The sequence below is a fragment of the Labrus mixtus genome, chromosome 17 (genome assembly GCF_963584025.1).
Source record: "Labrus mixtus chromosome 17, fLabMix1.1, whole genome shotgun sequence".
Taxonomy (NCBI): Eukaryota; Metazoa; Chordata; class Actinopteri; order Labriformes; family Labridae; genus Labrus; species Labrus mixtus.
This window is the reverse complement of record NC_083628.1, coordinates 16,134,897-16,148,321: the sequence shown is the minus strand read 5'-3', so window position 1 is coordinate 16,148,321 and position 13,425 is coordinate 16,134,897. Positions and strand designations below refer to the sequence as shown.

The 13,425-nt window shown below is 39.9% G+C and overlaps 1 protein-coding gene across 4 annotated transcripts in view; it reads right to left on the bottom strand.

Annotated features, from left to right (window-relative positions):
- Positions 1-13,425, bottom strand: part of ank1b (ankyrin 1, erythrocytic b) — a 77,885-nt gene that overhangs the window by 8,326 nt on the left and 56,134 nt on the right. For 2 of the 4 annotated variants that reach the window (XM_061061118.1, XM_061061119.1), the window contains exons 30-39: positions 12,321-12,525; positions 12,067-12,163; positions 11,723-11,951; positions 11,190-11,318; positions 9,539-9,658; positions 8,652-8,736; positions 7,470-7,544; positions 6,235-6,366; positions 5,874-6,032; positions 4,286-4,357 (exon numbers count right to left, since the gene is read on the bottom strand). In XM_061061118.1, the coding sequence (XP_060917101.1) occupies positions 4,286-4,357; positions 5,874-6,032; positions 6,235-6,366; positions 7,470-7,544; positions 8,652-8,736; positions 9,539-9,658; positions 11,190-11,318; positions 11,723-11,951; positions 12,067-12,163; positions 12,321-12,525 (1,303 nt within the window). The remainder of the gene's footprint in view (positions 1-4,285; positions 4,358-5,873; positions 6,033-6,234; positions 6,367-7,469; positions 7,545-8,651; positions 8,737-9,538; positions 9,659-11,189; positions 11,319-11,722; positions 11,952-12,066; positions 12,164-12,320; positions 12,526-13,425) is intronic. The other 2 variants (XM_061061120.1, XM_061061121.1) reach the window with 1 other exon arrangement.

Genomic DNA, 13,425 nt, shown 5'->3' with positions numbered 1-13,425 from the left:
ACCACATACACACACACACACACACACACACAAACAACCACATACACACACACACATACATTAGACAAACTGATCCTGTCCAAATATTTTTCATATTGATGTGCCTGCTGATTAACTTTATTTACAATACTAAAACCTGGTCTCTACTTTTTCATAACTGCTCTGTGGATTTTTATGAAAAAATGTACAATGTTCATATACAAACAAAATATTTCTTTAAAAAAATAAGTGAATTAATGCAGAATCAATATAATAAGCAATGGATAAAAATTTTGACTTTTATCTAAAAGTCGGTTTAAAGTTGGTTTAATTAACAAAACGTCCTTCTGTAACAACACACGCAAAATACACAGGAACCCATACAAACACACTACCAAATACACAAATTCAATTATGTATTTTTATCATGTTTTATATTATTATAATTACGTACAAAGAAGGTACAATGATACTATTGTAAATCTATCTATCCATCCATCCATTGTCCATAATTTCATTCATATATCCATCCATCTAACCATCCATCCATCCATCCATCCACCCATCTTACCATCCATCCACCCATTTTACCTTCCACCCATCAATCCACCCATTTTACCATCAATCCATCCATCAATCCACCCATCTTACCTTCCATCCAACAATCCATCCACCCATCTTACCATCAATCCATCCATCAATCTGTCCAACCATCCATCCACCCATCTTACCTTCCATCCATCAATCCACCATCTTACCATCCAGCTATCCATCCACTCATCCATCCATCCATCAAAAGATATACAGTATATAGATGTATATACTGTATGTATTTATAGTACATATGATGTCAAGTACTTTTTATGTGTTAGTTGAATTGTAATCAAGGTTTAGTCTTTTGATACATTAATTATCAATATTTTTTTAATAAGAACTTTTGTAACACGTGTTAATTTTCCCTTTTTATAACTAGGCTGTCTGATTGGCCATTTGATTCATTATATTTGATCTACCTGTAATGTTTATATTCATACATGAATACATGTGTTAAAGTTAAATAAATAGTTGACAGTAAGGTTTTATACTTTGGAAAGTTAAGTGCATTAAGCTTAAAAGCCGTATATCATGTTACTGCTACAGGTTTGGATTGGGGATCATATCTTTACATCAAATATTATTGGAAAATTTTTGGACCAATGAATTCAGATGAATGACATTCGATGAAATTGACCAGTAAAGAAGTACTTCACCATCCAGATGTGCTATCAACTGTCAAGCTAACGGTAAAACCAGACACATCTAAAATCTAAAGCCTTAACAGCAGCGTGGCTGAGGTGGAGCTTTGAAAAAAGGGAGGAAGTGTGACAATCACCATAACGGTTTTATGACAAACCTTTGACTTAATCCTTCCAGGTAGTTTTTTTTTACAAGTTTACTGTCAAAGCATGACTTATAATGTTAATGAAATATTGTAAAAAAAAGCTAAATATTCAGGAATACCTGCCATTATCCTGATCAGGAAGAGACAAAGGAAGGACACACAGTATAAAAAGATCTATATTTTATAGCCCCATCCATTCCTAACACAACCTTTTTACTTGAATGAGTAAATTCACAGTGTAGAAACTTTGATGTATACATTCTTAGACAGAAAGTCAGTGGCATTGCTAACAACATACTATGATTAATCCAACGGTTTAGCATTATAACTTTTATATATAACTTCACTTTAAGTGTTTGCAAATTTTCAATAAAGTCGATGTATAATTTTTTCAAAAACAACTGATGATGTACATATCCAGTGACTGTCATCAGTCAAGCTTTGAGCTAAAAGTGATCGAGTGATACACTGAGTCTGACTTAACTGATTTGTTACTTCTATTCTTAGATTTCAAATGTTTCTAAGTCAATTAAATAAATAAATGTGGATTTTTACCAGCATCTTGTTTACCAAAATTAAAATAGTCAACTGTTGCCATAACAACTGTGTTGCTAAAACCTAATGAGGTCCATAGCAGTTAAAGAAACATGAATGGGTGAAATACCTCTTTACTCTATTACCTACTGTCTCTTAATGTGTTTGCGAGTAAGCGTGAATGTGTGTGTGTTTCTGGGATGGTACAGGGCCAGGAAGATGAGGGGTGGCGTCAGAATGAGGTGGACAAAGAGGGGATGAGTTATGATTAGAATGAGAGTTAGAATGAGTAAGTTGAATCTGGGTTAGCCTTTCCCTTCAGTCCTGCTTTTTAAACACAAACACACACACTGGTGTCAAAGGCACATGATGTAGTGAAGCACAAAGAAACTCCACAAAGACAAAAAAAACAGACAAAACTGCACAGCACGCTTCTCACTGTACCACTGTACACATACATGTACACAAACTCACAATACTGCACTCATATTCAAACACAGATGAGGACACACATATTTGGCTCACAGTCTTAAAATCACTTTCACACACACCCAAGCCAAAACAAAAACACACCTTAAATCAAAGTTCCTTCTGTCAGATAACGTTCAGAAAATGTTGACGGTGAGTCTGTCATCAGACCAGGGCAAAACGAAGATCAAGAAATTCAGATTGTTTTAAATGTCATAAGAGACATCATTTATTTGACTTTTTGTAGGCGCTCAACATAATTGCGTACAACGCTCAGTATTTTGACTGCAAAAATAAAACAGTTGTGTAAGTGCAGTGAGGAACTTTAGCTGTTTTGCCCGTGAATGAAAGACATCTCAGCAACATTATACAATGAAAGTTAGTCCTACGCACGTGATCATGTTTTACAGCATAGCATCAAAAGACACACCATTTATTTTACAGTAAAATAAAGAAAATCATTTGTTTGTCGTTAAGCATTAAAAAAACAATACTGAAATACATACACCCATTGGACAGAGGAAAACATTTTACACAGTGAAGAACACTTCATACATTAAAAGCATGCCATGCACATAAAATGCCACAATAAAAAACAATCCCTCACTGCCAGTTACTGTACAGACAAAGGCATATTGACTTAACCTGGGTAAAAAAATGTTATTTAAAAAAAATAAAAACTATAAAATTAAGCCTATTTCATCTTGCATGCGATCCGAACCAAAACATATTCACACATAGATTCCTTGCTGAACTAAATTAAGTAAGGGATATGCTTGACTTTCTAAAAAAAAACAAAAAAAACCCCTCAAAAAACAAAAGCCAAGGTCAGAGTCAGATACAGGCTCACACACAAACACATTTGCATATACACACAAACAGATACTGTAACAGAAAACGTGCAGCATGCACATGCACAAACGGTAGTACACACACAGAGCTGGATTGAGAGAGGAAGAGGAGGAGAGGGTCCCCGCTCGACTGAACGAAGGAGGAGCACGGGAAAATAAGATGACAAGAGAAGAGGAGGCCCAGAGGTCAACATGAGGTCATATGAGGTCAGAGGTCGGACAGGAAGAGCTGTGAGGAAGAAGAGCAGGAGAGGGAGCAAGGAGGAGGAGTAGCAGGGCGGCTGGGCAGCAGATATGACATGTCATAGGTTCAGAGATAGAGTGAAAGTAGGATAGGGAGAAAGAGATTGTCCTGAGCATAAGACAAAATTGAAAGAGCACTGGAACATGGCAGATAAAAAGTCTGCTGTCGGTCTGGCAAAGTCAGAAAGGAAATTCTGTCTTGTTCTCAGGGAAAGAAAGAGACAGACAGAACAGACAGAACGAAAGAGGGAGGGATAGAAACAAGGTATGAAGGCCCAGAGCACACTATCATCTGTGTACTTGCCACATTTTTGACTAATGTATCCATCCCAGACATTTACACACACATATGCACACATACACACACATAAATGTATGTGTGTACTGTACACACACTCACAAATACACAAGTAATCCAAAAGGCCTCCTTGTTTGAAATCTTGCATTACCCAAATGTTCAATGTTATCCTGTTTGGCCTTAGAAATGTCCCAGTTTACTCTTAAAACCTTGTCAGTAACAGCAAAAGGGGATGTGTCCTCTTTTCTCATATTTAGTCAAACAAACAAGAACCATCATGTTTAGGGCTCAAGTATGACGTGTGAGACAAAACCATGACTTTTGCTCCGGTGAGGAATGCACAGAGGCGGTGTTAGTGCATGCTGCAAAGGTCGGGTTCATGGTGGGAGAATGACACCATTCCTCAGACCTCAAAACATCATCTGAGATTTATCATCTCATCATCATCATCATCATCATCATCATCATCATCATCATGTACATGTCATGAGCAGCAAACCACCATGCAGCCCAAGTTCAACTTCAACTTACCCCGTCTGAAAAATGGGGGTCTAATAACTCGTGGCTTGTGCACTAGGCGCGATAGCCTTGTGTCCGTGACCTCTTGTGGAGCAACAGAGACAAGGTACAATGGCTGTTACCCACAGTCAAAGGAAGGAGGGAGGTTTCAGAGGTGGAGAGTATATAAGAGAACAACAGCTCACCTCATTGTTTTGAAGAACTTTGTCTCAGATCTTTAGTAGACTATACTGTACCAGCTGTTCTCACTAATACATTTGTTTACCACCAAAGGGTTTGATAAAGAAATCCTAAAGGAATACTATTTTTTTTTTTCATTAAGATATTCACTTGAATTATCTTAATACTACTACTAATAATAATTGGGCTAATACAGAACTTTTCTTAACAAAGAACAACAACAAAACACAACAATAAATAGATGAAATAATCTAGGAGAAGGGGAACACCACCCTGAGTTCTAATTCTACTAATACTGTATATCTATGCAACCTTTATTTAGTAAAACATGGTTTCTGGGGTTAGGGTTAGTTAGCTTTACCAAATTCCTGTATTCCTATGAAGTTCCCATTTCTGATCATTTCAGATTGTCATGGGACATCAATCAATTTAACATTCAGTTCCACAACGAAAATACAGGTGTGTTTATTTTATTTTCACCCTAAAAGAAAAAGGCCAGAACCTGTGGACTTTTGTATCGCAAGTGGAGTAGGAAAGGCTTATTTATTACTATAAATTAATTTACAACTATCATTTCCTATATAGCAAAATTAAAATGCTCTGGTAACATGGTTTAACAAAGTGTGAGTGTACTGGAAACACAAGTCTTTAACCTACTGAAGAGCACAGCATATTGTTTACTGTGTAATGCAGTGGGGTAAGTCACTGTTCAATTTTAAAGATATTGATTTGATTACTGAGGGCCTGATTCACAAAAAGATAGCACAGCTTTTTTTGCCTGCAAAGATGGTGCAAATTATAACCTGTCAACAAAGTCTGTAAATATTACATTGATGTTACTATTACTAACATACTATAACCAGCGTCTAAATCAGTCTGGGGCTGTCAGCTATTCTGCCTGGCAGATACAGGCCTGCACACAGAATCCATATGGAGAGAGGTCTGGAGCCGCTACGAGTGACAATGTGAATGTTGTTTTTTCCTCCGAGCTGCTTGAAGCTACTGAAGTTTTGTTATAAAAGGTGAAACTGGTAATTCTTTTTTTTTTCGAGTCTGGCCTCTCATTAAGCTTGAAAAATGTTCCCCTGGCCTCCAAGCTCATTATCTTCATTATATTGACAAAATGGTGCTCCATCGGTATGATAGCGCAGCTCCACACAGACTAAAGGTGCAGATAGCTTCTTTCCATATTCAGAGGCAAAACAAGAGTAAACTGCATGGAGCAGGTCAACTCTTTGGGTATTTTGGGTATTACAACTGAATATCATTAGAATATGCTTTGTGAATTAGACCTGAGAGTGAGAAGATAGCGGGGAGCGAATGATGCCCAATTTTCAGAGCTGTCAGCAGCTGCATTTCATTCTTAGTGAATCAGGCCCTGAATGTCTTTTATGATGTTTGATGTGTCTGTGAGTCTTACCATTGATGACGCTTGGCGACAGCAGGGAGGAGTCACGGTCAATGAGTCGACAGGCACCCTCTTCTAAAGAACCTGGTGCTGGTTGTGGAGCCTGACCCTCCAGAGATGTGACGATGTCTGCGCGGTCAATGTTTTTCAGAGCAGTGTACAGACTTTCCACTGGGGGGAGCAAAAACATAGAGATTGGTTGGTAGACTGATTAAAAACAATAGAGGAACAGAGAGGTATGTGCACAAGGACAGGATAGTATTCTACGGGAACGGAACCCTAGAGATTTAGTTTCCTCTAATCTGATTAATAAAAACTGATTTCAGTGGCTAGTAGGTCATTTCTACTAGATCTACTGTCTTATGGGACTTACTCTTGGCCCTTTTGCCTTCTCTGCTGGCCCACAGGCTGAGCAAGGCCGAGCTTTGGTCCAGAAGTGAGTTGGGATTCTCCACACGGATTCTATTGATGTCATCCACACCAAACTGAAGCTCACGCGCCAACTCTGGCAAGTGGAGAAAATCAGATGCATAAATAGATAAAATATAAAGACGTACAGATAGAGAAGGAGATATCTCACTAAGGGGTACACCCCTCTTTGTAGTCTTCAGGACTCTTTGCCATTATGCCTTCTGTCTTGCAGTTCTGATCACTGCCATAAGAGGAGGGACATTCTCTTCATACATAGGAGATGATGCAGCGTCGTCTCTACTCTCTTGTACAGTGAGCACTGGAGTTTGATGCCCCATGCCGTAGTAGGCAAGGACACTTGGAGAGGGAATTGTCAGAATTAAAACAAATTTCTTCCTTCAACTCAGTTGCTTGTGAAACTGTGATCTGCTCTTCATGATGTGCCAGGCTTTCAGAAGAGGCATTCAGAGCCCACAGCAATGAGCCAGACAGATTTATAAGCCCTGTTATGGAGGACCTAAGGTGATCTGCCTTGGCAAGCCAGGGGGTGCCAAAGAAAGACAGTTCGGTGCAGGCAAATGGTTATCAGGTGTTTTACTGAATCGAGAGCCTTTTTCCTTCAAAGGGTTCGCTGCAGGAAATGAGTTCTTTCTACATTTTAATCATCATCATTTACAAACATCAAAGGGGAGGGAGCTACTTGTGTTCAAGTTGGGCTATAAGTCTAGTCAGTTGCTATACTTTAAGTGGGAGCAGGCATAGCTAATGCTACTCAGTTGGAGAGTTCAGCCAAGGTGCTTGGTGTTACTGTTTGGTGACAGACTGAGCTGTATGGATGCAGTAACGGAAGCATAACCCAAGCTCCTGTTTTGACAAAAAAAAACAACCTCTTTAGCAAAGAGGCTGGCATATCATACATGGCATGGTATATTTAGAGTCCTGTCATTGAGTAGTTAACTCAATTTGTTGAGTCCCGTTAGCAGTAATGATGACAGAAAAGGCTTTCAGAGGTAGATGCAAAAAGAGATTTTTGAATGATAAAATTATGATGCATCATCTCTTATTCAGGGAGGCGATTTCCCTCCTCTTGTTACAGTCGTCTCAAGCCATCTCAATGCAGAAAGTGTACCCCAAAGTGGGAAGTAATATGTTTGAGCGAGAACACACAGTGGCCCCTCTGGTGTTTAAACCACTTACCTGCCCAGCTCAAACCCAGCTGTTCAGATATGATGTTGATCTTTATCTCAGTCCTCTCCATTGCATTCACTGTAGCTAATAAGAAAAGAAAAAATGCAAGGGTCACCAAGATATAAGGTAAGATTTATTGAACTAAGAAAACTGCAACTCTAACTGTGAGTAGAATAAAATATATGAAGAGAGATCACTTCTAAGTTACAGTTTATTTGGACAGTCCCACTGACATTCAAGGTGCAGTAAAAGGAGGGAAAACGTCAAGTTTGGACTGCCCAAATATGAATCACTCACAGATACTCAGATACTGACAGGTCCAAATAGATAATAAGATGTACAGTTTTTGACTGGCGTTGAATTGAGTTTTTATTAAAAAAAATCCTACAATGATACTTACCTTGTCAAAAATATTGCTCTGTTGAAGGAAATAAGCAATACCCAAAACATTGTTTCTCTCCAAATAATCTCCGGGGTAAGCACACCACTTGGGCAGGGGTTAGACTTTGGGTTTCATTCAGGTGCTAGTCCCACCAATCAAAGTAGCATTCATCAACCATTACAGAGGGACTGTGCAATGTAGCAGCGCTGTGTAGTTGGTAGACAGAAAAGACCTTTCTCCCTCAAACCCCCAATCAGCAACAATTTTAACAAGGATGGCCATTTTGACTCTGTTCATTTACCACAGGCCAATCAGTATAAGGACTCCTCTGTCTAGCTCCACTGCGAGGTCCTGCCCATTCCCAGTTTTAAGCTACAGGGCTAATGCTAACCATATCTGCTGCCATGCCATTGGAAATCGCAGTGGAGACACCAGCGCCATGCAAACCAATCAAGTCATTCATCTGTTGTCATAGCTCCCAGGACACTTAATAAGAACCAGTCTAATTTGCAATGTGTCATGATGGAGCCATTTTGGGTCATATTAAGGACTAGTGCTAATCTTTTGGTCATACATTCAATATGAATCTAACTGCTCTGCAAAGAACTCTGGGGCACGCCATAGAGCATTGCATTGCATCCAAGGCTCAGTTTCTGTGCCATGCGTGCACGCGATCCAGTAGGGGGAAATAAAGAGGGCAGAGTGGGAAGCGAAGGGGTCGTGGGTAAAGGGACAGTGCAACATTCAGTGCCCATCTCCACTTTGTATAAATCAGGAGAGGGCTGAAAGTCAGGCAGTAGAGCACTCACCCACACCAGGCTCGTTCAGTGCACTGTAGCGTTCCCTCAAGGCGAGGGGTGTTAAAGTTCGCCGACGCTCTTCACTTCCAACCACCTGAAAAACATGAAACGTGGCCTCAAAATTACATCTAAATGAATGTCTCAAGTATCATCCGTAAAGGGCTTTCTAATGTCCAATATGGAGCCTGTATGAAAATGGAATATATAGACCTCTAGAGGACTGCTGGTTCAATTACATTCTACAAAATACGCATTTACTTTCATTTCATTTTTTTTTATGGGTGATTTGATTTTATAGAAATATCTTTAGCGCAGTCCAACAATCTTCTAAATTCTATGAATCCTCCCGTAATTGTCAAAATTTGTTCTAAAGGTTGTGCAATGAAAAATGGTCCCCTTCTTAATTTAATTAGATAACCCACTCCAATTAGAGGGTAGGTGTTAAAGGAAAGTATCATTTGAATTGTGACTGAAACTGTATCTTTTGTGCAATGACTACAACAATTATGCTTTTTTGTGAAAATTAACTGTATGAAAAAAAAATTCAAAAAAATGTCCAGAATATATGACATTGTAGATGGATTGACAATCATATGTTTCATATACTACCAAAAAATTACCTTTCAAATATTGAACACACTCAAATTGTGTCAAATTATGTTATTTTTTACAACAAGAATAGTACAGGGTTTGTGTTCTTTAGCCTTTCAGATGTGACTATTGGTATGCAAGAACTCAAATCAGCTGTTGTGTAGTTACTTATAAAAAGAGTGCTTTACAGAGAATGTCACCAAACTGTTTGTCTCAATATGCATTTGGAATTTAGAGAAACTTAATCTCAATGTTTGTGGGTTTTTTTTGTGTTTGTTGGAACAGGTTTGCAAGAAAGTCATTACCTTGACGCAGGGTGGCATCGTAATGTTAAGGTTACACAGTACATGCTGTGTATCCTCGTACTTGGTGCATTTCCGCAGGAAGGACAAAAAGCCGATGGCATCCTTGTTACTATCTCTCACCTAACAGAAAGAGATGGCAGACAGAGAGAAGAAGAAGAAGAAGAAGAGGAAAAAGAGAGACGGAGAAAAGTAGAGTATAGACAGAGAAAATGAAGGAAAGGAAACCAGACAGAGGAAAGCAAGAGAGAAAAGTGAAGAAAACAAAATGTGCAAAAGACAGATGGAGCAAAGAGAAAATTAAGAAAGTGACAAAATAAGAGACAGATACAGAACAGAATGAAAGAAGAGTGTGAACGTGTGAAGGAAGGAGGAGGTAGAGGAGGAAAGACAGATCAAAACAGGCATTAGTTCCCTCCACAATGTCGCGAGCATGTGCCGCACTAACATGGGACGAGAAGCAGGGGGAAACAGGGATGGAAGCAGTCCACAGGCAGGCGAGAGGGAGAGATTTACCTGCACATTTACCTGGACGTCTGTCAGACCAGACAGATACAGAGTGACCGTGAGAGAGAGAAAGAGAGACAGTGAGACAGACACATACAGACAGGCAAGGCCGCAAGATTGGAAGGCAGGCAAAGAAAGTGAGGGAGTCACAGGACATGCAAACAATTACCCAAGAGAGCTCACAGGTAAGATAGGTAAGTTGTTTGTTGCTTGGCTAACATCATGAAAATATATTTATCAGAGTATTCCTCTATCTGACAATGGACAGTGGTGTGTGTCACACTGACAGACACACACAGAGAAAGACGAGGACACACAAATAGATGGATGACTTAATAACCCAATAAAAAAGTTACATTAAAATGATGAGACAGACATAGAAATGCACAGGTAGGTTAAAAATATCTCAAATCATCTGTGCATGGGAAGGGGTTAAAACAACATCAGTAAAGTCGGAAGTACAAAAAAAGATTAAATTAACAGTGATTATTTTCATAACTACATGAACACTTTAATAATAATGTACCAATACTCTTTAGGAAGGTGTTTCATTATACCACATTGATCAAAAACATTTAAGAAAGGCAAGAAAAAGAAAAAACGTGAGACAAATGTTGATGTTTAACTTGTTGTTTGTTGAAAAAACTAGGATAGTTTGACCAAAATGAAAATGGACTGACAGACATACACGGAAATGTCATAATGATCAATAATAATAGTCCATATTGATACATCGTCACATAAATACAGTTCTATAGTTTCTTAACTTGAAGATTAGACTTGATATTACAGTTAAGCTTTCTTTTATTGTTTCACTCTTTCTTGCAGGTGTCGAAGTATCTTTCTTGGTGTGGTGTTGCTGTGGCCCTGAATGAGGTCTGCGAGGACACAGTGCTATTCTGCTATCATAAACTTAACATGCTAATGGTAGGACACACTGACAACTGCCTGAGAGATATGAGGGAGAAAAGCAAACACACAAAAACCACCATGTGAACAGCAGGTGAGTGCCCAGGAGGGAGACCGACTGCTGAGAGGATCCTTGACACACTGAAACCACCAACTGAACAAACACCACCACAGTACAGAACGAATATGTAGCATGTGATAGAAAGGCAGGCATATGGGCGCTCTCATAGAGACAGACCTTGACAGAGACGGGCAGCCTGTTATCTCTGAAGGCCTGGAAGCTGAAGCTGCGAGGCTGCTGGGTGGCCTTCCTGATCGGCACTAGGTTTCCAGAACACTCGAGGTGCAGCGGCATGCCCTCCATCAGCTGTGGAGAGTGTCACAAAGGGCAGAAGGTGAGAAAGACACTTTGACACTTGAAAAAAGAGAGAGAGTATCGATTGTGATCACAAACTTTGACTACTTGTACTGTAGAAATCTCTACTTGCAAGAACAATTCATCTGGAATGGGAAGGTTTTGATAGCCATAAATCAGATGTGTACATTTTTTAAATCATATAAAAAAGCTTTGTATCTTTTAATACTAAAAGATCAGCTGAAACACAATTCTAATTATGTGACTCGTTCATTAGAAACAAGAGATAATTGCTTAAAAGAGTGGACATAACTATCTTATATGTGCATTTTTTGCACTGTCAACTATTTTTGAGGTTGCCATGACAACCACTTCTTTTCCTTTTGTGACCCTGTGGACATTTCCCTGTGGCTGACCTCAATGTCTCGACTGCGGGCCACTTCAGTGAAGTTTTCATGCAGCTCCAGTGTTTTGTCCATCTTGTCATCTGTCATGCAATAACAACGCAAGCGTCCCTCGCGGGCTTCATTCATCTTGGCAAAAATCACAAACTTGGCCATGTATGGAACAGCCATCAGCTCCCGATATAGCAAGTTGGCAAAGGTCACTGCCTCTGCTGTGCGAGGACAGTCTGCCAGCCAGAATCTGTATAACATGGATGAAAAGGTTGGAAGTGGTGCGAATACTTGTTTGAAACTCAGCAGTGCAAGACAGAATTGAAGAAACGCTGACTGGGAACATATTTGTCTTGATTACTCACCTGGCAGAAACATTGGTAGTGAAGTTTGCACAGTTGTGGGCATACATCAGCTTGGTGGTTCCAGTGATGTCCTCCCACTGAGCCGGTGCTGTTCCACCTGGGACACAACAACCACACAGTGTCAGTCGTGTTCTGACAAATGATGGCTACACACACCCTTTTATAACACATTTGATGTTATAAGTACATTCAGATAAACACAAAAGTGTCATTGTTTAAAGATAAATGATGGTCTTTTTGAAAATGGATCCTACCGATGACACTGCAGAGCAGCCGCAAGCTGGTGGTATCACCCTCGCCAGCATCCCGAGGACTCTCCCTCCAGGAGGGCGGCAAAGGGATGCGCAACCCGATTGGCCGGTGAAATTTGCGTCGGCGCGGCTCGATGGTAACCACTGGGCTGAAGGTCGCCTGGTTGCCAAGCTGCCGAGTCAGCAGCTCATCTGGGATGGGCTGCGCCTGTGACGGTAGTGTTGAAGGAAAAGGTCATAAATACGAGGATGTCAGAAAACAGTCTAAGAGATATAAAGCGAGGGAAGGCTGAATAAATGAATAATAATAAATAAGAATAAAGTTGAGCACAATATAACCTTAAAGCAAGTGTAGGTGAGAAGGATAGTAAACAGGCAGGAAACACAAATAAGGAGAGCAAGCAAAAGGAAAACAGAGAAACACATGTGCAAAAAGCTGAAACATCAAACTCTCAGCCATACTCACACATGCAACCAATTCATATTTCACACCTGACCCAGCTCAGATCAGTGCATCAGCTCGGTCAGTGTGGCTCACAACTTAAATCAGGCAACTGAGGAGTGATGAATGGCTGGATAAAAGGAAAACATAAACAGAGCAGCATAAGGCAAAGCAAAACTCATGCGGTTTCCTTAAAAAGCATCAGTGACTGTGACAAATCGGTGCTTTGACAGACAATGTCAGCAATGTACACCAAAGTGGTTAAAAAAAAAAATCAAATGTGGAACCCATAATCCTACATAATCATTCTGTCATGACAAACAAAGCCAAGCGGAGGTGTGGTGTAAAAGGAGACAGTCAGCACGAGTGTTTGCCAAGCTCCCATATGTGTGTCTGTGGAGGTCTGGATGAGTGACAGTCAGCCACACGTTTGCCAAAAGCTCCTGTATGGCGGGCAGACATCACGTGTTGCAAAGGTTTATGTAGAAATGATGCAGTATGGTGTGAAAGGCTAAGATGCTCCTCAGGTCATGCCACCTGGTCCTTGATTACAGTATGTGCATGGTAAGGAATGATGTTGTAAAACTTGCAAGCAATTTAAAAGGCCTCCACAAATGTATTTTCAAAATCAGGGTTTCTATCTGAAGGGCATAATTCAACCAAATT